The sequence below is a fragment of the Anser anser genome, assembly GCF_964211835.1.
Source record: "Anser anser genome assembly, chromosome: 4".
Taxonomy (NCBI): Eukaryota; Metazoa; Chordata; class Aves; order Anseriformes; family Anatidae; genus Anser; species Anser anser.
The window spans coordinates 15,307,935-15,331,425 of NC_139724.1; the positions used below are offsets into that span (position 1 = coordinate 15,307,935).

The 23,491-nt window shown below is 44.0% G+C and overlaps 1 protein-coding gene across 4 annotated transcripts in view; it reads right to left on the reverse strand.

Moving 5' to 3' along the window:
• Positions 1–19,181: 19,181 nt before the first annotated feature.
• CENPC (centromere protein C) overlaps positions 19,182–23,491 on the reverse strand; it is a 28,280-nt gene continuing 23,970 nt past the window's right edge. For 3 of the 4 annotated variants that reach the window (XR_014583885.1, XM_083834819.1, XM_083834818.1), the window contains one exon: positions 19,182–19,428. Coding sequence is in view for 2 of the 4 variants with exons in the window: in XM_083834819.1 (XP_083690945.1) it covers positions 19,380–19,428 (49 nt within the window). In the remaining 2 variants the exon portion in view is untranslated. Of the gene's footprint in view, positions 19,429–22,743; positions 22,921–23,491 lie in introns of all 4 variants that reach the window. The other variant, XR_014583884.1, reaches the window with a different exon arrangement.

Here is a 23,491-nt window from a genome sequence, read left to right on the forward strand (position 1 = left end):
TTGAAGACAGGAAAAAAGAACATCACATCAATATTTGGAAAAACAAAGCTAGCATGTCAACACCAAAAAAATGAAGCAAAACCTTTGTCCCCAGGTGTTTGCCTTCCTGCAGTTTTCCACAGCCAAGGACTGGCTTGCACTGGTTTTAAGGTACTTAGAGAAACAAGAATTGTTGAAGGCTGCTGAAGTGCTTTTTAATGATAAAGCAAGCAAGAACTTCCTGGTATGCTCAGTGTGCCCACATTGCCCCCTCCCTGCTACGCTGGTAGGCAAATAGATAGCAACACTAAGAAGAAGAGACCAAAGACAATTAAAAACATTAACATGCACAATACAAAAAGCTCCACTCACTTTAAAGCATCACTTCATTTCATCTCTGTTTTGAAATCTTAACCCTCTAATTCACTACTATTTTGCTCAAAAGTGACTAAAATAGAGTGTTTCCTCCTAGCTGTGGGTAAGGAGAGAGTTACAGGCTGGAACTGTTTTATGTCCATTTCACTGCAATAAGTGAGGAAAAACACAAAAAAAGTAGATGATGCATAGCTGTTATCATCATTAACACCATCCATCATCACCTGTGAGAGCTGATGGGTATGTTTTTCTTATATATGTGGATATACATAAATATATATAATAGATACACACAGATATACACACACAGACCTGGATATTACCCTCAGCAGAGTCCTCAGGACAGATCATCTCTCTCTGCTCTGCAAACTACAGCACCACAATCCCAACCCTCTATGAGCTGCTGGCTGCCCTTGTACCCACCAGCACCCACGGGAGAAAGCAGATGCAAAGCAACCCACAGCTCCCAGCCCCAGTCATCAGGCCCAGAGACTTTTCTTTACTAGGGAAAAAATAATGGTTTCAATATAATATCCAGCTCCTCCAAGGAAAAGCCTCCTGTTTCATTCAACTCCCACGATGTCCCACAGCTGTGCCTTTGAACTAGACCCTTTTTCCATTGTTAAAGAGTTCTGACATTTTCTTTATTTAGCACTTGAGGTTTTACTTAAAAATACAAACCACCAAATTATAAATCCCAACCAGGAACGTGAGCCATCTGTGTATACTTACAAAGTGCTACAGCTGGAGATACATTAGTGATGGAATATGGCACATGCAAATTCCTGCTTGGAAAATGTTTCGAAAATGCTCTTTTTTCTACAGAGGAGGCAAGTGACTGATTGCTTCTGTTGTTTAGGTTCTTGAAGTGGAAACTGGGCATTTCTGCTGTTTCGCCCTCGTTCCTAGGTGCTAAGGCTACAAATACACAATAAAGATAAAGCATTCCATGAAGGGTCGAGAGCTTGGCACAAAATCCCTCTCCTCCCCTTGGCCCCCGGGCTAGATATCGGGACTAGCAGCTGGCTGCATGTCTATGTCAAACTGTCCCAGATTTTTTTTTTTTTATGATTTATTGTAGCAAAATGAAAGTTGATCTAAAAACACATGAATGAATCCAAGTTTAATCACACTTCTGCTACTGACTCCAACTTTTCTGCATCAAGTCTTCAAAAATAAGGTTCTGTCCATGTTTTGTCCTCATCCAAAACCGAACGTAGGCTCCTAAAGAGATAACTAGATGGAATTTAAACCACAAAACCATGATCCTGGAAAAACATCGCACAGATGTTGCCTACACACAGCTCACCAAAATTCATCAGGCACCACGCTAGGTTGATAGAAAGCTTCCAGGTGCTCCAGGCCTGCTCTGCATGCTGGAAAAACCAGCGCCAAGCCACTGGGTTTCTGATCACACGCAACCCTAGGAACATTCTCAACAAGGGGGTGTCTTACCCATTGCCCTTGGGCTTGCTTCAGGGCCTCACAGGAGAAATCTCACAGGATTTCATGCAAAATGTGGTAAGAGCTGGTGCTCAGAGGGCAAGACACAGGTACAGCCCTTGCCCTATTGTGGTGGATCTGGGTGCCTTCACTGAGCACCCCCAACACCAGCAAGAACAGCACTGACCTTCCTTCCAAATAGAGCTGCTGTGCCAAAAGAAGTTAAAGACAGCTTCAGCTGGGCAAGTAACCGGAAAGATCTTGTGTTCCTCCTTCAATTCAATAAATAAGCGTATGCATTAAAAAAATAATGCATGGTTGGACTGACCCTTTCCAGCTCATTGGCTGCAGAGAAGTATTTTGAAAATTACTTTGATACATATTTACCCAATGGACTAGAATGATTCGCTTTGGCACATGAATATACCTTATTAAAAGCTGCTTACACCCAGGTTACTCAACCCAGCCCTTTTTTTTCACCTCTCCAGAGCACACATGAAATACGACATTCATTACGTGTAGGTCTAGGGGACCCATTTTATTTCTCCCATCTCCTCCTAGAGAAGAGGGGGTGCCTTAAAAAGAGAATGATAAAAATAGTTACAGTTAGTGCTGCAGATGCTATGAACTGGCAGAAGGAAGTGTATTTGTAACCGGAGCTGCGTGGATGAGCCAGCCTAGGGTGGCAAAGGGAGCTGTGGATGCAACTGGCCTTCTTCCTACCCTCTGTATAAAGCTGTCTGCAAAGAAAGCATCCAGCCCCCCAGGGTGCAGAGACCCCTTTGACAACGTGGTCTGAAAAGGCTCAGTTTTCAGCAGGAGGAGAATAGATTTCCATTATCTTCATGCTCTGCGACAGGTCAGCCCGCCCGCTCTGTGAGCCCGCATCGCTTTATGTGCCGGGGCCAAGCAGCACCCGAGCAGCCTCTGGGAGGAGAAGCGCCTTAATTGCTGGTAATGCAATAGCTCCACTTAGCACCCGCAAAGCAATTCAAAAATGGAATCAAACACTTTCTGGCTACACATTTAGGGAGCAGCCGGCTGTGTTGGCATGTTGCTCCATTACTTAACCACTGGGTCACGTATCTGTGACTACAGATGGCTTTTACATCCACACCTCTTAAGCAGCATCTGATACCATCACCCAACCCCGGCCCAAAGGGAGGAATGCATCCGTTCTGACCAGAAAGACTTTTCCTTTAAATTAAATACCATCTCAGCCAAGGTCTCAAAAGGTTTTTCTGTGGCTCCATTAGACCCATGGAAGCAGCCTTTCTCATTTCCAGCACATGAAGAAGCGTTCAGCTGCAGTTCGGCTGCAGCTCTGCCATGCAAAGGACGAGAAATGGCAAAACAAAACACAGCACAACAAACAAACTTTCCCCATCGATCTCTCACCGGCACCCCAGGACACACACACACTGCTTCCTATGGAGGACTTCTAGCAATGTTTCTTAATGATTTTTTTTTCTTGGTCTCTCTTTTACCTGCATGTTTTCTTCCAGGCATCTCCAGCGCACCTGTAACCTCTGAGGAAGGCTTCAAGAACATCCTCATGCAGGTTATTTACACCATGAATCTGCTAGCCTTAATGCTGATAGGGCTCTAGCAGCTTAGCCATTGGCTCCACAGGGAAGGCAATGTGGAAGGTCAGCAAAAAGTGCTTTGGGCTACTTGAGCCAACACACCAGCAACGTCAGTGGTAGTTACAGATATAAAAGCAGATGGTCTTACATCAGTCCCACAGGGCATCAGCTTATCAAGTATCAATGTGAAAATATTCATGCTATGGATCCAGGCACTCTGTGGCACAGGGAAGAAGTGGTACAGCTCACAAACTCATGGACTTTGGCTTACTGTAGACACGCAGGCTTCAGCAAATGCCTCAGTAAACACTTGTGGTCTCTCATCCCCAACCACAAGCTAAGCATCTAAATACTTAAACTTTACCAGAACTACCCCCTTGCTTAAATATTTTAATGCCTGTGATAATATAGTGAATAATAGTTCACCTCACTGAAAGAATTTGGTCCCAAAATTAAGAACTGAGGCATTTCTTTATTTCTCAACTTTCACCTTGTTCCCACACCCTTCCATAAAACACGTCCTTCTCTCTTTCATCCAAAACGGCTTCCAAAGCTCAGGCAGACACTTGTAAATAGAGCATCCAACCAAAGTGCACTTTTGCAGCAAACAAACTTATTGCCTGTGCTGCTTCACATGAAGCTAGATACCTCACCCCAGCAGTGCTGCTACAGGAGTAAGGAAAGTTTTGCTTTCTTCACATAAAAATATTTAACTGTCTCAGACCTCATTTGCTTGAAGAATCAAGCCTTCTCTTCTCCTTGGCTAACCTGCTACTTCTTATTAGTGTTGAAGATCTCCATATCTTTAGAAAGAACACTAGAATAAACTTGGAAATGTAGCATTTAGTGGGAAGAAGAAGGAGCAAGGCTTCAATGCTCAGAGCAACATGAAAAATTGGTTTAAAGTCTTCATTCTATGTCAGGGTTGGGGAGTGGAAGGTTCCTCATTTTTTATTTTTAAAGTTCCCTACCAAACTATATTTTTTTCTATGGTTTCTTGAAGCTATGAAGTGGGCTACTTCTCACTTCAGTAACATGTCCACCAAAGAGGAAAAGGCTAAAGAAGATGTAGGGGAAAATAAAACCAGCCCATTTCAGAAAGCCCCCAAAAGAGAGGCAAAGAACAAATATTAATCTTGTTGTCCAACAAGAGCAGGAAGAAATGATTAGTGTAATGAAGGGGACAGAGAACGAGGATTTCTTTTTTTCAGAGGTGACAGCTACACATCTCTCAGGGGCTTACCTGGCAGGACCGTCCACAGAGCAAATTAATCAACAGAAGAAGATTCACAGAAACTCAGCTCCCAGCCTCTCCCATAGCTAGGCACCAAACTCTACTGAGGGTAAAGCCACTAGTTTTAGAGGCTGGCTCCGGGCCTCTCCAAAATGAATCCTAATGAAACACAGATGATGCTAACTGGGTGGAGTCTTTAAGCCTGCTACTCCATTTCAGCCAGGGCATTTGCATCTGTTTTGGGTACTATTTCCCAACACTGTAGGTGCACCAGTTCAGAGTAAAGCATCAGGCAATAATGAAATTGTTTATAATTTAACATTTCTTACACTTTACCGTGATTAGGGATGTATTTAACCTGCCACCAGTACTGGGGAACGCAGCATCATAGCTGGAAATGCTGGTTGTTTTAAAACATTTTCTCTTGAAAACGTGTTCTTAAATCCATCAGTTGGAACAATGCTTCTTGCCAAAGGAGAGAAAAACACACCCCAGAAATGAAAGGAACAGAATGCGAATTCTATGGTTAAAAAAAACATTCAGGTTAACATTTTGAACCCAGGCATTAGAAAATACAAGGTTATAGTTGCTATAGCGACTACAAATCAATTACTTTACACACAGCTATTACAATATTAAAGTAAACACGTCCACAGTCAAAACTACTGTGTGGCCTCATGGGGACTAAGTTAAAATTGTTGTGGAGCCCAGAGCACGGTGGTACTGTAAGTGCATTATTACATGATTTTTATTTTTTTTTTTTTGCTTTGCATTTCAATCTGTATAAGCCCCTCAGCACTGCAACACAGTTGAATGGGGGGAGTGGGATTTCTTGTCCCTAAAACCTGTCCAATTTGGCCTTGCACAGGTCTAAATAACTACAGGGGACATGGGCAATGGCAACTGAGATGAGAAATGCCAGATTTGCAAGAAGACTTTGACTTTCACCACATCCTGCTACTCATGGTGAGTCTCTTACATGGCCTTCAAGAGTTTTAAGTATCTATTTGTGGATGATGAGCATCTCCAAAATGTCAGCTGCAAGGATGAGCATTGCGTCTTTTGTAGTGTGCTTGTTATGAGATGCTGCTGACACAAGCTCCAAATCCATAGAAATATCCCGTAAAAGTAACATATTTTCCTTTGGGTCCTAATGGCTCTTAAAAGCTGATTCCTAGCCACGTTAAAAGAAGGGTATCACTATAACTGCATACTGTGTTAGAGCTCTAGCCCATTTTTCACTTGGTAAGTGTCCTTTGGGGAGGGTAGCAAACAAAAATTCAAGTTTCACAGCTATGTCCACGCAGATGAGTCCAGATGTGGCACTTTGGACTTGCTGTGTGGGTGGGGGGATAAATTCAGACCCATCCATGTAACTTAATCATTTGTGACAACATTCAGAAAGTCTGAGAGCTTATTGATTTGTTTTATAATCATATTGTACATCCTTAAGAGCTGAACAAGTGCCTGATTTAAATGATTGGCTGGATTTTTTTTCCCAGTTCATTTTACCAAAGTGTGATAGCACTTGCATATCACCATTAACACACATGCAGTTCACATTTGGGCTTTCAGGTCTTCCACTGTTAGAGGCAAATGGCAAAGCAAACGGCATGATGTCTGACAATTCACCAGACCTGCTTTTTTCTTATTTTTAAAATTGTTTCAATTTTTTTTAAAATTATTTTTCCTGCATGCTAAAAGGCAACAATCCCATTTGTTTCTGCCTTCACCCGTTTTGCATTACCCTGTACATTCTCTCTGTGCATCTCCTTCTCCAGCATTGCCTACGAGTGGGAAAAATGGGCTGGAGGTGGCAGGGAAAATGGTGGTGGCCAGTATTGGCACCCAGCCCTCAGCCCTGGCGTGCTAGGGGGATCGCCCAGGAGCCAGGTAGGTGGGTTCTCCAGCAAAAGGCTGGCCTGTTTTCCAGCAAAATGTAATTTATATGAGGACATGTGGTTTCAGTCAAGAAAAATAAACATTTTCCCAGGAAGAAAAAAAAAAAAAGAAAAGATGTTTAACTGGAAAATTCACAACCGGTCTTAGTGTTAAAATAAATATGATACTCTTCTCATTGTGGATCCACAATTTGTTTACTTTTGCAAGCACAACTGTTTTCCCACCTATTTTCCCTTATATTCTCTCACATTCATGTTTATCAGTTATGCACAGAAATAAAACTGTTTTATGGTGAATACCCTCATTAATGTGTTTTAAACACTGTTGACTTTCAAATGATCCACTCCAAAGCCCTAAAGGCATTTTCAAGATTAAAAGTACCATTCCCCTTTTAGCACTATGTGAAAGCACCAGGTAGAAGGCAGAGATAGGGGAAAGCCATTTCCAAAGCTGAAAGGGATTCAGAAGATTTAGCTACAGCCTATCCAGCTTAAAATAAAGTTACAGCCCTGTCCTTTCCAATGGCTGATGTCTCTGACAGCAAATGTCATTAAAGCCATACAGAGAGGCATTGCTGCTTGTTCTCAATTGCTGAAACTTGACGACTGAGAAAATAACGCCAGCTAATGCATCCCTCCAGGGCCAAATCCTTTAGTGGATTTTTTCTGTTTGGGCAGGGAATACTGCTAAGGGGAAATGGTGCAAAAGGAAGAGGTGTCTCTGGGTACTGCGTGCACATCTTGATGGCATTGTCAAAATTGAGACTGCCTTGGCTCTGAGGATTCAGGTAGTTTTCCAAAGGGGTTAAATGATGCTTGAAATCAAGTTACCAAGATGCACCAGAGTGATCTCCTACCTCATTCACCTGTGGCGAGCTTTAAACCTACTTCTGCACATACACATACTCAAACTGCTTTTGCTTTCAAGTTCAGCTTTGCTCTTACTGAAAAAATAAAAGGCAAATTATTCATTTATATATCAGACCACACGAGGTGACTTCCATACTTAGCCTAGACTTGCTGCATAAAAGCCTCCCTTCTCCTTGGGTTTGCAGAAGGAAACCAGCTTGAGGCCCCATCTGCAAACTAGGGAATGCTTCAGCATCCTTGTAACTCACCTGCTCTTCTCTACGGTGCAGTAATACTGCATTTTTTGGGACTCCCTGAACAGTGCCTTCTGATTTTACCCCTGAGCCCATGCGGGTGGGATGCAGAATCATCCCCGGGACCTGAATCAAAGCTGTCTGTTCCTATGGCTTCTTCCTGCTCCCGGTCCGTGGTGCCCGACACGCGTCTTCAGAGCAATAACGAAGCTGTCAGCTGCAACCAGCCTTAGTGGATTACCCATATACATTTTGTTCCTGTAAAGCCTCTATTAAGGATGCCATTCTGTGATACATATTTAAGTCAGTATCTCTGCACCACGGTTGCCTGCGTGAAAGAAACCGAGAAACTATTACTGTGAAATTGCCTGCAGCTCTTGAGCACAGGAGGTAGCAACTGGCTAATAGTTTCTTAGACAGCCCTGGCAGATGTGTCAGGTTGCTTCGCAACTGCGCACCTCGTGGGAGAGCCACGCACGCAAAGTTCCCCCCTCATAGCGTCCCCAGCTGTAATTAATCCATAGCATCATTTCTATAGTGTCAGCAGCACCATATGGGCCAAGCGCTATTTTGCAGGACTAACCATAGAGGAGGAAGGTTGCAATTATGTGCCTGATTATTCTCCAGGACAGCTATGAGCTGTTCTATGGAAGGCAGGAGAGTCGGAGAAGGGTGGAATGCCATCATAGATGTGGCCAAGAGGAGGAGGATGACCAGTTGAAGATGAAACAGCTGGCTAAACCTACCTCTCACCTTCTGTACTGGCACTGTCTTATGTGACACTTCTTCCAGTCTTGCCTACACCGTAAAACCACAAAAGCAGCTTCTAAGAAAGACATATCACATCTATTTGGCATTAACCTCGCCAAGTTGTGCACCATATGGGATGCATTGAGTGAGCATTTAAGGAAAGTGCACGGACATATTTCTTCGGTACCAACATAACAGCCTCCCCTTCCCGAGGCGTATAAAGAGCTCCGGGGAGTTCCCAATCAGCGCAGAGTGCCCAGCTCCCCACTGGTATTTATACAGTATAGCATGTTATGAACCTTTACAGCTCTAGATTTGGGTGCAAAAGCCTTTTAATTGTCTTTGAAAACCCTACCCTAGGAAGACAGAAGCATTTTTAGCACAGAACAGCCTCTCTAACCCTTTATTAAAATCATTTTGTGGGCAATGCTATTATTCACCAATTATCTACTTAATTTATACATCTATAATATATGCATAATCAGATTACACGAAAGCTGATTTACCCGAAGAGACAACTGAGAAAGATTAAACGTTGCATTTCGCTGTTGGCATTGCGAAACCCCCTCCAGCACCCTGAAGGAGAGGCCAGGTGGTCCTCGTGCTCCCCAAAGTGCCCCCAGGGCAGGCAGACGTTGGGACTGCCGTGCCTCAGTGCTCTGGGCAATGCAGGGCAGCCACCCCCAAGGCTCCAGGAAAACTCTGCCAAACCAAAAGACCGAGAACTTCTTCCTTCCCTCTCCCAGCCACGCAAAATTTGAAGTTTAACCAGGAACACTTTGTCATCGATTCAAAGCAGGGAGAAAGAGTTTATGCTTAAAAAATAATAGCAACTGCTTATATTTGACTATGCCTTATAAAGACAGCTGAAATAAAGCAGTTATGATCTCTGTGACAGTCACTACTGCTAATGCCTATCATAAAAGCCAGTAAGGAGGCAGATATGTTGATTTATCATGCATAGCTGCTCCCATATATCTACTTTCTAATAAAAATCTGTGGAAATATTGCTTGCACTGAGCTTCATGCACCCATATTTGTATTGCTAACCTCTCCTGGAAGATTTCAAAGCTTTATTTATGGGAGGCTTTTATCTACCCCTAGGAAAAGCGCTCACAATGGGAGTGTGCCAGCCCCCGCGACTCGAGCCCGTTAGACTACAGATTTATACCACCCAAATTCCTCAGTGGAGAAACACGGTCTTTAGCTGAGCTCTCGATTAAGCATGACTGCAATAAAGCTCATGATTGCCGTCAATGAGGATACTGGTGACCTGGGACTTTTGTACAAGTCCTGGGTAAGTCCTCCAGCACTGTCCCTTTGGGCAGGCCCATGCCTACCACCAAAGATCAAGCTCTCCTTCTAAAGCTCTTAAGCTTTGTTTCACAGCTGTTTGTTGCTTTTTTTTTTTTTTTAATCTTGTCATATAAGGATTTTATTTTTTATTTTTTTAGATTGTAGATTTTTTTTTAAAGCTTTCATTACGTACACCCAGCATGTGCTGAGAGGAACGAAGCATTACTTTGAGCCAAACTCTCTTAACTGAACTCTTCCGGATGTAGTTGGTTCCTATCTTTTCTCTAGCATTCTACCAGGGTTGAGAACCAAAGAGACACAGCAAGTGCCGTACTTCAGAGCTACAAGGTTGTGAGGTGAAAAAGGCTGATACTTCGGAGAAAAAAACAAACAGTATTTCCCATGCAAGGCCTGCTTGAGGATGGAGGTGAATGCGGCAAGAAGCAAATTCCTGTTTCCAGCAGCAGTTTGGAGTTGCATCCACCCTGTTGTGCCCCCCAGACCCCAAACATGCACTGAGAGCACCTCACCTCGGATACATCCATCCTTAGCTGGCACATTGTCATGCCTCTGAGGAGGGGGTCAGCGTCAAGAATGGCGCTAGCATAGCTTCTTTTGGGACAAATATCCCAAACCAGAGCTCTCTCTGGAAATTTTTCTACATGGGGATTCTTTCACAGATTTGGGACACAATGTGTACGTTTTTTGCAAAATCCCTGCAAGCAACCGTGCAATACATGCTTCTGTGTGCACAGCACTGAAAGGGATACGTGAAGGGCAACATGCTCAATACGTGGCATTATTTAGGGGGAGGGTTCATTTAGCACTCAACACTCTTTTTCTAAATAGCAGGATTTCTGCTTTAGAGTCACCTTCCAAAAATTAACTGCGGCTCCACTTCCTACCTCAAAACCAAACTGCATTCCCATTGTATTTGCTCCATCTCAGTCAAAAAGCAGAGATCACTGTTAGTTAGGGATTAAACACAACTCCGACAAAAAAAGTAATTAGCATTGGCTAATTAATCAGACATCCTGCATGAGTGGATTCTCTAAACCAATGGCAAGGACAGCCCATGGGAAAGCAGTGCCCAGTGTGCATGTGTTACTCCCAGAAATTTGGGTGAAGAGTGAATTCTCATCTCTCCCCTGAGAAAAAAAAAAAAAATAACACGGAAAGTCCTAAAATAAGAATAACTTTATTCCACTTCAGCTGTCCAAACCAAAATGAAAAACATTTTAAATTTGGGTTTTGTGCATTTCTCAAAAACTGCTGTATATGGAAAGAACTACCAACAGTTTCTCCCAAATTTTCATTTTTGATTAAATCTCTTTTTGATGCACTCAAAGATGAAACGTATCAAGTCAAGGAAATAACTGTGTGAGCAATTTCCAAGAATAATCAAGATTTACAATGACCTTTTATTCTAGGCAAGCAAAGGCATGCGGTATGATGGATACAGAAAAAAATTACTGAGAAACAAGAAAATTTGCATCTCGTACCAGCAGCAGCAAAGGGGGCACTGAAATGTGCTCGCTTTACACAGAGGGCTACAGTGCCATGTCATCACAGATAAATGAAGGGCTTGTATTAAAAATGCATAATTTAATCAAGAGGAAAAACTGCTAATCAGATGGAAATATGCAGACCTGATATTGATTTTTTTAATATTAGTGTTATTAAATCCTGCTATAATTTCTTACAGAATCACCCAAATGTAAATTAATATAAGGAGAAACAGTTAACGAAATTACAGGTTCAGATCAAACATTCCTGCTCGTTCACGAGCATCCCACCGACCTGTGATATTCGCAATGGCATAAAAGGCTTAGTATAAAATACGACGGGCACTGATCAAATGGTTTTCCCCAAGTCAGAGCAGCTCAAAACCAGCCCTGATGCAGACGTTGGCATGAGGTGGCCGGGAGCTGGGGGCTCTTCCTCGTCCCAGCACAGAGCTGCTGCCTTTGTGCCATAACCAGGTCCGTGGCCACGGGGCTGCCAGCTCCACTCCAAGCCAGCCCACGCTACCAGGACCAGGAACTCACTCGCTGCAAGTAACGAGCTTCCAGAATTAATACCTGCCCTCAGAAAACAGGTGGGCCAAGCAGCTGTGCAGAAAGACTGTCACTTGCCAAGTGAAACAGCCCCGTGGGGTTAAAGCTAGGAAAAGACCCCAAGTCCCTGTTCTCATTTGAGCCTTTCTGATGTGGCAAACCTCAGCGGAGAGAGATGTGCTTGCCTTGAAACTCTGCCAAGGAACTTGAGTCTCACATTACAGACAAGCCTGTTTCAGTCTGCTCGAATTACAGCAAGAAAGTAACTCCGTAGCACCATTCTTCCAGAAAATGAAGAATTATTAATATTGACTCGGGTTATAACAGTGCCCGGAGGCCCTGGCCCCACTGTTTCAAGCAGCATAGAAACACCAAAAAAATACGTGTTTCCTTTTTTTTCCCCTTGTCAATTACAGCACAATCACTGTAGAGCAGATATTATTTGTTTCCATTTGTACAGCACCTTGTGCCACAAGGGCCTCATTTTTCAGGCAAATCTGAACATACGCACACAGAGGATCAAAACAGGTACCAAGCATTTAGTGTTAACACTGATTCCTACCGACACTTTATGTGATATCCACGTAAGAGAGAAAAAGAAGATGTGCAGCAGGGAAGCGAGAGGAATTAAACAGCATGTGTGACTGGTAATACACAAAATTGCTCATTTTGCAAAAACATCTGTACATTCTTAGATAAAAAGCTGATGTCACTCACACTTCCTACTTCTTTTTCATTTTATGGTATTTACCGTAAGGGTGTTTGTGGCACTGCTCACACGAGGAGATAAATAAAGCCAAGCCAGATTCCCTCTGCCTCCTTTCTCTCCCTGTTCTCAGCAGCTGGTGCCTCCCTCTGATCGCACGTCCTGCAAGAGTGCCGCACCACAGCACCACACGTGCAGCCAGCGGCAGCAGCAGATAACGGCCAGGGAGCTGCTGCTGTTCTAGCCTCCCTGCTGTGTTATACCAGTGTTAATGAGGAGTAAATAATAATAATGAATCAGATTTCTTCAGTTTATAGTATTCAATACTCACTGCAGTCACTGGAGGCACAGAGTAGGTTTCCAGAGGCCTGTACCAGGCAAACGTTGCGATCCTGCAAACTCCATATTCTGGAAGAGCAACTGAATGGTAAACACTTCAAAGCACCCATCCTGCTGAGCACCAGGATTAGGAAATCCTTTGCAGATGGCAGATGAATGAAGCTGGAGCGAACGCTTGCCCTCATGGGTTGCAGCCTGTCTCATGCAGCGTGTGCTTGTGCCTGACAGCGCCTTTCTAACCAAAGAAGTCCTGCAGCAGAGCCCTGCTGGTTTGCAAGGTGGGTTTGGGAGTTAGCAGATGCAGAAAAATCCTCAGTGGTTTGTGGGTGCCCTGGCTGAAAGGGTTGTATGAAGCCAAGGCACTGCATGTGCCCTGCACTTCTTACCCAGGATTCAGACTGACTTCGGCAATGTCCCTCAGAACTGCAATCCCAGATCACTTCTGCTTCCTACCATAGCAGCACATCCTCCAAAAACCAAAAGGAGAAGCCCAACTACCTCTAAAGGTAAGTTTCCCCCAGTCCTCAGAGAAATCCCACAAGTTTAGGAACAGCAACCAGAGCACAGTGCCATAACCAGACCCAGCAGTGTGGCAGCAGGGAGGGTTACACATCTGCACTGCTCGCGTGAGACCCCTGCCAAGCATCAACAAACCCCTAAATGACCTCCCAGTATCGAGCAGTGCCTTCAACATGTTGTAAGCATCTCTGGGACTAATCAAGATGTTAGGCAGAGTTACTCCTTGCTGATTTGGGCCAGAAAGCACGGGGCAGTTCCCAGGCTAACAGGCATGGTCCCAGACTGCTTCTCCTGTCTGTGACAAAGAGCTGGCACAACTACCTTTGTATTTGAGGACTTCTGCTCTCCTGACCCTCCTCATCGTGCAACTGAGAGAGAACCTGGGGAGCTGGAAGCTGGAGGCACCCAGACAGACTGATGGCAGCATGGACAGGCCCCTGTCCCTCAGCTGCATTTGGATGCTGTTGGCTTGGACGAACACTGTTCAGGATGATCCCCAGTGACATGGAGAAGCTAGAGCCGTAGCATTTCCTGAAACTCACAAAAGACCAAAGCACTGGTATCACTGTTCTGTTTCCAGTGCCTTTTTGATGTCCCCTTTGTTCTATGGAAGCTGTTACGGTTAACCAGGAATTGAAAACGTGGAAATATGCAAGAGCAAATCAAGAAGACAGTTCTTTAACTCCTTGAAGGTTTGGGGAACAAAACACTGGAAAGAAGTATTAGCAACTGAATTCCACTTCATTTGAGGGCAAACCATTTCTGAAAGAAGAAATTAGCATCAAGACAGAAATACAGCAGTTGAGCAACAGGTCTGGAAGGGGAAAAAAAAAAAAAGACGGGGCTTTCTGCTTTAAGCTTTGCAGCAGTCTTGTCTTACGCTTTATTGGCCTCTAGTGGAAAACAGAAGCTATGTCTTGTGATCACAAAACTTCATTTACAGAGCACAGGGGAAAAAATACCACTCCCCATACGGAGTTTGTGTATAGACTTGATGGAGGAATCAATGCAAGCAACTAAAAAGGACAGCTAGTCTGCCTGGCTACACACACAAGCTTGGTATTGCAAACATTCAGGGAAGACATTGAGTTAAACATTAGTTCTCCTCTACGTATGTGACGTGCCATTTAGGCGTGCTTTTTAACTGTCTGCCATAATAGAGTCAAATACAATTTCACCTGCAGAGGCACTACAGTTGGCAATGTTTGTGCTGGAAACTCTGAGCAACTGAATGTGCTGCACTGAAATTTAACTCCTTTGGCACTCTGAGCGCACCAGCTTGGCTATGAATTAGACCCTGAAATAGGGAGTTCAGTCGCTATCTTCTGTAAACACAGGCTCTCAAGATGAAAATGTGCCTGTATAGAGCAGACTGATTGTGATAACAGTGCTACCTAGGTATAAATTTGGTGATTCGAAACCCATTGCTCTGGTTTCTATGGATATAAACAAGAAGACAAGTCTCCTCGAAAATACAGGTAATAACCCAAAGAAAGCAATAAGCAGGATCACAGGCACAAGCCTCTGAAGAGGTGTCAGCAGAGGGCAGGCAGCAGGCTCAGTACAGAGATCTGAATAACACAAAAGGGTAAGTCATCTGTTGGAGCAAGCACGGGGCTCTCAAAACCAGAACCAGCTATAAAGCAAACACTGCCCCTAGCAGAACTGCGCACAACAGAAATAAACAGCTACCTCCTGAGCAGAGAAGGAATGCAGCTTGCTGGTGTGTGCCGGCCTCCTTCGGCCGAGTACCTGTGTGCATGCTGCCAGCAGCTCCGGGGGCTTGGTTTCCCCCTTTGAAGCTCGCCTTCCAGAGCCCGGGGCTCTGGCGTAATGACCACACGGACACCGGGGTTTCTTTCAGATGGCGGCACCGTGCTCGGCACCAACCCCACTGCTTGGCCACCATTTTGGTACAAGCATGGCCCTGCCTGCAGCTCAAGGGATGCGCCTTTGATTGATTCCCCACGCGAGCAGCACATTCGGGAGCCCAGGTATGCAGGAAAATGGCAGGTAGCAATGGGTACTGTCAAAACTAGGAAAAACTTGCTTAAAACATCATAACTTAAGAACAGCGTTTTCTATATATTTTGGTTGGTTTTCCTTTGTGTCCCTTTGCTTGTCTCCAGCACTCATTTCACCAGCCTTTATGCTAGCCAGGGGTATAGGAGCATGCCACTAGAAGCTTCTTTGGAGGCTAAGCTACCAAAACCAACCAACCAAAACCCTATGCCAAAACAACACAGTACTCATCCAGAATGAGAGTATGTGAACCACCTAACAAGTCTGAAGAAATATTTCTGAAAGCCAAGCTCAGTCTTCTGGCTTGCTTGTTCTGATCGAATCATTTGCATTCCCCATTTACCTTCAAGGAGAAGGAGGAAGAGACATCAACCACCAAAAGCCATCTTGTTAATATTTTTTGCCAATTCAGAAGTATTTGTACCGCTCACACCCTTCCTGAATGTGAGGGAGAGAGAGAAATGTAGTGAGCAGCAGGGAAACTCTAAGCAGTAAATACCAGGCTACATCTTGCTCAAGTTCCCTTGGCTCTGGGCTGCTCCAAGTGCCTTTTTCCCACATCATTTAATAGAAAGTAACCTAAAGCAACCTGATTTTCATGCCATAAATTTAAAATAATCAAGCATGGGACTTCAAGCTTTTGAATCCTATATTATGTTCATTTCCTTTATGAGAGAGAAAAAAAAAAAGAGAGAGAGAAAGAAAGAAAGAAAAGAAGAGAAAGAAAGAAACAATCAATTTGAGCTGGACAAGTCTTCTCACTGCCTCTTGCACAGACTGGGATCTCAGAAAAAGCCCTAGAAAGCAGGTATGATGGCAGCAGGACCAGGTGGTGGATCTTCACCAGGCTGAGGCAGCACTAGAGGTTGTTGCAGCACAGGAAAGCTTTCCCTCGTGCCCAGAGAGACAGATGGAGAGTTTTTCATACCTTGTCCTTTGGCTTTCTTTGCACACAAAATATAACTCACTCTACAGTTAATTTCTTAGGCTACAAACTATTTGGCCCTGGTTTGATGTATATTTTTTCAGTTAAGCATATGTGTGTGTGGATAATACCCTGCTCAGAACAGAAAAGGGGAAAAAAATAATCACACGATCCTTAACAGATGAGTTTAAACTGCTTATCTGCAGAGGAGTAAGTCTTGTTTTAGTAACAGCTGAATCACATAAGAAAGCAGTCACAGCTGTACACCAGCAGACCACAGAGCAGTGTAACCAATTTGCTTCCTACAGGAGAGAAGTATCCTTGTACCTTGAGGTACTGAAAATACACCAAGAGACTCGCATGGTAAAACCAATCCTGAGCTGCCAAAGGCATGCAATAAATGTAATAACCTCTTCTGTCACCGCCAGACAATGTAGATGGAGCTCTGGCTACGAGCCTTTGCCTTTGCACCCACCACATCTCAAAGCACAACGGAGCACAAAAGTTCGGAGTTGGCTAAGTAATACCAGAGCATCAATTTTGTGACTCACGGCGCACTATGTGCAAGTAATTTGTGTGCTGTGCCTGTAACCGAGCTACAACACAGCCACTAGGAACTCCTCTCAGGTCTAGGATTTACCAGGCAAATGTGCTGCCCTCTTGAACGTGAAAAGGGTTCAGTGTGAGCAGTCAAGATAGTCGGTCACCGCTGTGTCCAAGGCACAAAGGGGTCTCAATATAACATTAAAGCACTACCCTAGTGCCTGTGCAGTGCTGCTCAAGATGTGTTACTGCTAAAAAGGGGATGATTTTCCTTGATGTCCATGGAAGCATTCCAGGTGGTTCACGCGTACATCGGTTTGTGTTTTGTTGTCGTTCGTTCATTTGTTTTTGCATTAAGATAAAAAAAATGAAGTTGAATTTTCCTACATGCAGAGAAATTCACCTTTGTGTCTTCTGTTACGCCCTACGAATTGCCCGCTTTACCTGTTTATCACATCTTAAAATTGAAGCACATCTGTGATCACTGGAGAAACTGGAAAACCCCTGGACTGAACCAAACCACTGCTTTCCCCCGCTCCTCTCCCCCCGAAAGAACCACTACAAGGATACAACACGAACTCATTGCTTCCTAAAATTTAATACTGGGTCAATGTATAAAGGTTACTGGAACTGCCCTCCTTCTGCGAAATTATGAACAAATCTGACTGACATAGGAAGGGCTGACGTAAGTTCTGCTTCTTTCAAGTAAAGACAGGTAAAAGAAAAAGGCGTATTAAGGATCTTCCTGCTTATCAAAACACAGTACGTTGTATATGCGCTTAGTGCTTTGTTTCTGTCCAAGGCATTGGTTTAATTTAAAAGAAAATGCCATGGAGCATTCTAGATGAAGGCTTCTCCACTCCAACTTAAAACACTGTGGCAAAGAAAAGCAGTAACAATTCCTTATGTCAGACCACAAGCACAGGAGAGCACGACCCTGACTGACTGCTCAAGGTGAGGGAAGAGAGTGCTGAGATCCATTTCCTGCTTGGGGAATCCACAAAGCAACCTGGGCAGCAGCTCACCAGGACAAAGCACTTTTAGGCCCTCTACGCAAACAGCACCATCACCCTCCTGCTCCCATTTGGCACAGCATGCAGCGCTGTGCACACACGCACGCTTACCCAGGCACGCAGAAGGGACAGCGTACACAGCCCGAGTAATGTGAAGGCTGGGGATCTTAACCTAAAGCCCGATTCTCCATTGCTTTAATTGTAAATGCGAGCTGGAATTGAGACAGGGCCTCATGAACCACTGCCCTCCCACAAGGCTCCTGCTGGCACCCAGCGACGCCTGGGCACAGCTGAAGGGAACAAATGCTGTAAGGGGAGTTTATAAAACCTTTCAGGACTGGAAAACCCCTCTTGCTTTCCTCTCTGTAGCACTGAGATACCTTAGTATACGATCATTCTCAGCACAGGTCGCTGTTGCTCAGGGATGCGTTTATTCTCACCCTCCCACCTTCAATTTTATTCCTTCATTGCCAGAATGGTTTTAAGATTTAAATGCCAGACAACTCTACAACACTTAGCTTATAAAAAAAAGTGAGTTCAGCTGAGGCAAAGATACCTAAAAATAACAACAAAACCCCACGCTAACTACCCAGCACTGTGCATGGCATACTTGAGCCCAACTGGGATTTTAAATGATTCCTAGAGAAACCTACATTTATCACCAACAGTAAAGATTTTTGAGAAAATGAGCTAGTTGCTGTGGAATTAATAATAGATCTATGCAGATTGGTATTCCCAGGAGATAAAGAGAAAGGAAAAAAAATACTAAAATCTGATGCTCATGGCAAATGAAAAACTAATGGACCATATTTTCCCCAAGGGATGGGAGGTGCTTGCATTTTATTTCGCACTGATGACTATGCCAGACCTGCTGTAACAGGTAACACTCAGGGAGCGCCATCTCCAGCTAAATGGAAACACCTTGGAAATTTCACAGAGAAGGCAGAGGGGAGTGCAAGTCATCAAACACCAAACCTCAAGAGCACCGAATGATCGTGACAGTGCAGCAGAGTTTGGCTCTGTTTATGATTTACCTCAAAACTACAAGATTCCTACAGCATCGCAAGCTGGAGTTTCTGTATACCTATGGCAGGAAGAGCAGTGATTGACACTGGAACCAAAAGCACGGTCAGTCAGGAACACTGTTTTTCAAAGCCAATCTGTATTGGCATATTTTAGTTCCAAACTCCTTTTAAAAGTTTCAATACAACCAATGGAACAGTTGGCAGATTTCACTGGGGACGTCCTTGAAACCACTCAATGCAACTTCCTTCATACATGTTTACAAATCAAACTCCTCAGCCTCATGCAATTACCCGAGTTTTCATCATTGCACCAACTACCATAAAATTCATTCTTAAATGATTTAGAAAGGCAAAGGAATCAAAAATGATTTGTATTATTTAACATTTATTGATACAAAACAGAAAAGTAATTTGTAGCCATCTATTTACAATTTACACTGGAGGAAGATCTCTTAAGATCAAGGAAACTATGTGCTTCCAATACAGGTATATTTCCAGTTGGATGGTAGTTAACAGTGTTCTTCAGAACTCGCTCGCATTAGATGATCAACTTGCAGGTGAACTTATGGGGAAGAGGGCTCGGGCTCCAACAACGTGCTTGTTACAATTGGTCTGAAATGCAAAAAGAATAGAAATTAGTTCATCCGGATGAATGCAATGTTCAGTTAAAAACCACAACAAAACCTCTGTGCCATAATGCTAGACAGTAACTGCTCAGTAAAGTGGAATGACTGCAAATTGTATTCAAAGCAGCCACGTACTCCAGTGGCAAATCAATAAAAATATTGGTATCATTTCAATTATGATTTTCAAAAGAGCACATTAGCATAATTTAGCTAAACAAGGTACTCTAACAATTGTGTTCCTCTGTACAAAGTTTGGAGTTGTCAAAGCCACACTCAGTTGCAACACTGACACTTGTTCTACAGATTTGTTTTATGCTACCAGCGTTACGAAATGCTGCATTTTGTGCAGGACCAAGAGCCCTCAGTAGTAAACATACAAGCAAGTCTCATGCTATTTTTATAAAAACCTTGTGTATATTTTAATTCGTTTCTGCTAGTATTTCGGCAAATGGTCCACAGCCCACCATTTACAGCCCCAAGGCCACACAGAGCTGCTGACAGCAGGGAGGAATCCACGGATTAAGACTGTTGCTAACTGAGAGAACCAAGTCTGACACAGCTCACCACCAAGTGACACTGTAAACTGCTCTCTTCTCTGCCCTCCTGACGAGGTAGGTGGTACCACCAGACTCACAGCTTTGGAACAGAAGGTAGCTTACAACACCATAACCATCATCCTCTACCAGGCAGGACAGAGAAATGCTGAAAGTTATGACTGATTAAGAAGACTCAACAGTTGATCAAGCAGAACCAGAGGGATGCACATAAACTCCCTTCCCCCTTAAATGAACTTTCATCTCCTGCTCTCTTCTGTATCCCTTGACCTCTCCGCGGTGGCCAGTGACAAGAACCAGGATGCCAGGTGCGCACACAAGTGCTCACAGGTGTACCTTGTACCTATGCTGGTGATCCTGAAGAGCCATGACAGTCTTCCATCTTAGTCCAGGCTCCTCCTCAGACCCCACAGAAGTCTCAGCAGCCAGGAGGATGCCTTTCTCCTGGCATTTACCAGAAAAGCCAGGCAGCAGCGGGGTGTGAGAGGGCATGTGTGTGCACACACCAGATCTCCGTGCCAAAACCGGCCGGTGCCAAATGGCATCGCCCCTGGCGACAGGAATGAAGATGTAAGAGCAGGTGAATGCCTGGACGAGCCTGCCAGTACAAAATCAGGGCATAGCATGGTGCCTAGGTGATGGCAGAGTCACAGACAGATTTTGCCAAGGCAAAAGGTCAGCAGCATGATGAATTAGTGCTGCGAGAGGTGCCAGAAGCACGCTTTGATGCTGTTAAGTTTGGCTAGGTGCAATGGCATTGGAAAGGATTCTTTTGGCACTGCAGAGCCAGCCTCAACACAGGGATGAGGCTCAAGGACAACCATGTGAGCCTGAAATGGCGGACAATGATAACAAATACCCTGCCAGCAACAGCCTAAACTGACCTTTCTTGGGATTAAAACTACACACGTCTTTAAAAGAACAACAGAGGCCAAAAGGAAGCTTTGCATCACTTCTCTAAGCAAGAAAATCGGGAGCTTTGCCAGGCCTTTTACAAAGCTTGAAGGAGAGGTAGCAGAGGAACTTTCAGGCACAAGAACACTTCTGAAATAATTCAAATACCTGGAACTAAGTTAAACAACTGATACAGTCATTGTAAGCACCACTAAGACAAAAAAAAAACCAAAACTTTGTAGAGGGCACTGAATTGAAAAAAATAATCCTTTAGAAATTACTATAGGGTGTAAGACAAAAAAAATGAAGGAAGAGAACATTCAAACTTGATACAGTGCACCACACTGGCAAGTATGTGCATATGGACTTCTATGAAGAAAATAAAATTATGATCAACACTTGTCATAGATGGAGACCCCTTCTTTGTAATTTCTATAATAATTCCAGTTCCAGAAAAGGGTGGGGGGGAACTGGATATTTAAGCAAGTTCTTAGTCCATGCAGGCATCCAGTTAGTTAAAAATGGTTTTGTACTTCAACAGCATACAGAGTTCCTGGGAGATGGGCAAGGACAGGTGGAAGAGTGAGGCATGCACCTCATTTACAACCCTTAGCATCTTGCCAGAGATGAGCATTGCAGCAAAACAAATGCAAGCTTAAAACACCCTTCAGAAAAGGAGCTAAATTATTTTCAGTACAAACAGTATTGCTATGATAGTTCCCCCCTCTTTTTGCCATCAAGAAACACAAGTATGTCATGCAGTGTGGGTGTAGGATGTAAGCAACAGAAGCCATTTCATGACAAGGTAATGATTTCTGTGAACTTAAGTGGGGTTAGCAACCAAACATAATGAAGCTATTCCAAATTCTGATGAGATAATCCACTCAAAGTAATTTGTTTGAAAGGTTAAACAGGAAGCTAAGATGGGACTCGGTACACCACAAAATGAAGAGGCAAAAACCCTGCACATTCAGTGCTGCTTTGTCTTCAAAACATAGTCGTTTTCTTCACCAGCTAAAATGCTGCTCAAGTCTGGCAGCATTTTAATTTCTTCCTGCAGCAACCCCTGTATTTAAGTTACCTTAAGAGTAAGCTTAAGCTTAGTTGCTTAAAAACCAAATGTCTGCTTCTAACATGACGAAAATCAGCCATACTAAAAGTCAGAGAGCTTTTGCTGGATGAAGAAAGGCCTCTGCAATTATCACTTAACTGTCCTTCATGGGCCAATACCAGGAGTCTCGTACTTTCCCTTAAGGTTGATCCCTCCTTCAGCACTTTTTCTTAACTGGCTACTTAATTAGTCTTCCTTCCTGGGCTTAATTGTAAATTTGTTTTGATTAATTAGCCTCAGAGCTGACTTGGCACTTACTGAAATATAAGAGAAGTGCTTAGTTTCTTCAGCTTATAGCCTACAGCATCCTAGGGGAACCCCTGCTTTGTCAGCAATAAAATTTCAAGTTCAGATTGTGGGGAAAAAAATCATAATTAACTTTTATTTCTTTTAATTGCCCCCTCTGTACTCCAACACAAAAGCGATGATAACAAAGAAAGGGTAAGATTCAGTAAGTTCAGGCATATTGTCCAGTGAATTTTATATCACGCTCATGAATTTCATCTTGCAATTTTAGATAAGATGACTTAATGCTAAATCCAAGTGATCTCGAATCCCAAACCAAGAGCGTAAGCTGCTGGCACAGCCAGCCGTGTTCTGATGGCACCAACACCAGGAAGGTGTTTCTCTACCCTTCAGAAAAGTCATGTTCTACCCTTCCAAGTTATTGAACTTAACTGAAAACCCCTTACAGAGTCCTAGTCAAGCCAGGCTGCAACACCTTTGGACACCAGGACACTACCTGCCAAGTAGCACGGCTCTTCATTACGTTTACACCTCTCTCATCACTCCTCTCCCTCTTTACAGCATATCGATTCCAGAAGACACCCACGCGGTGGCACCACGTATCAGATATCTTGATCCATTCTCGTGTTAGCTAGTGATGCTGGAAGCACAAGAAAAGGCAGCTTCGAACACCCTAAACATGAGAAAACAATGAGCTAAGTAACACGTGTTGTCAGCTAGCAAAGTTTTGGTAACTGGGAGGTGGTGGTGTGGGGGGTCACTATGGGGAGAGAGCCCTCCTCTACAGGGACCTGCTGCTGGCCAAATCTGAGCCCATCAGTGACACTGGTAGCATCTAAACAGTTCTAAAAAAAAGGTAAAAAAATAAAATAAAATGAAAAAGTGCTGTGCAGCAGCCGGGGGGAAGAGGATCAAGACAGAGGCGAGAGAAACAGCCCTGCAGTCAGTGCAGGAGGAGCTGCTTCAGGCGCCCAAGCAGAGGTTTCCCTGCAGCTCACGCAGGAGCAGATATACGTACACACTGAAGCCCACAGAGGACCCCACGCTACAGCAGGTGGACGTGCTCTGAAGGAAGCTGCAGCTCACGGAGACCCCCCCTAGGAGCAGGCTCCTGGCAAATAACTAACCCGTGGTGAGGAGAAGGCACCTGGCAGAGACTGAGGTCCTTGGGGGGATCCATGCCGGAGCAGTTCTTGGAGAACTGCATCCCATGGTAGGGATCGCATGTTGTCTTCCAAGGGGGA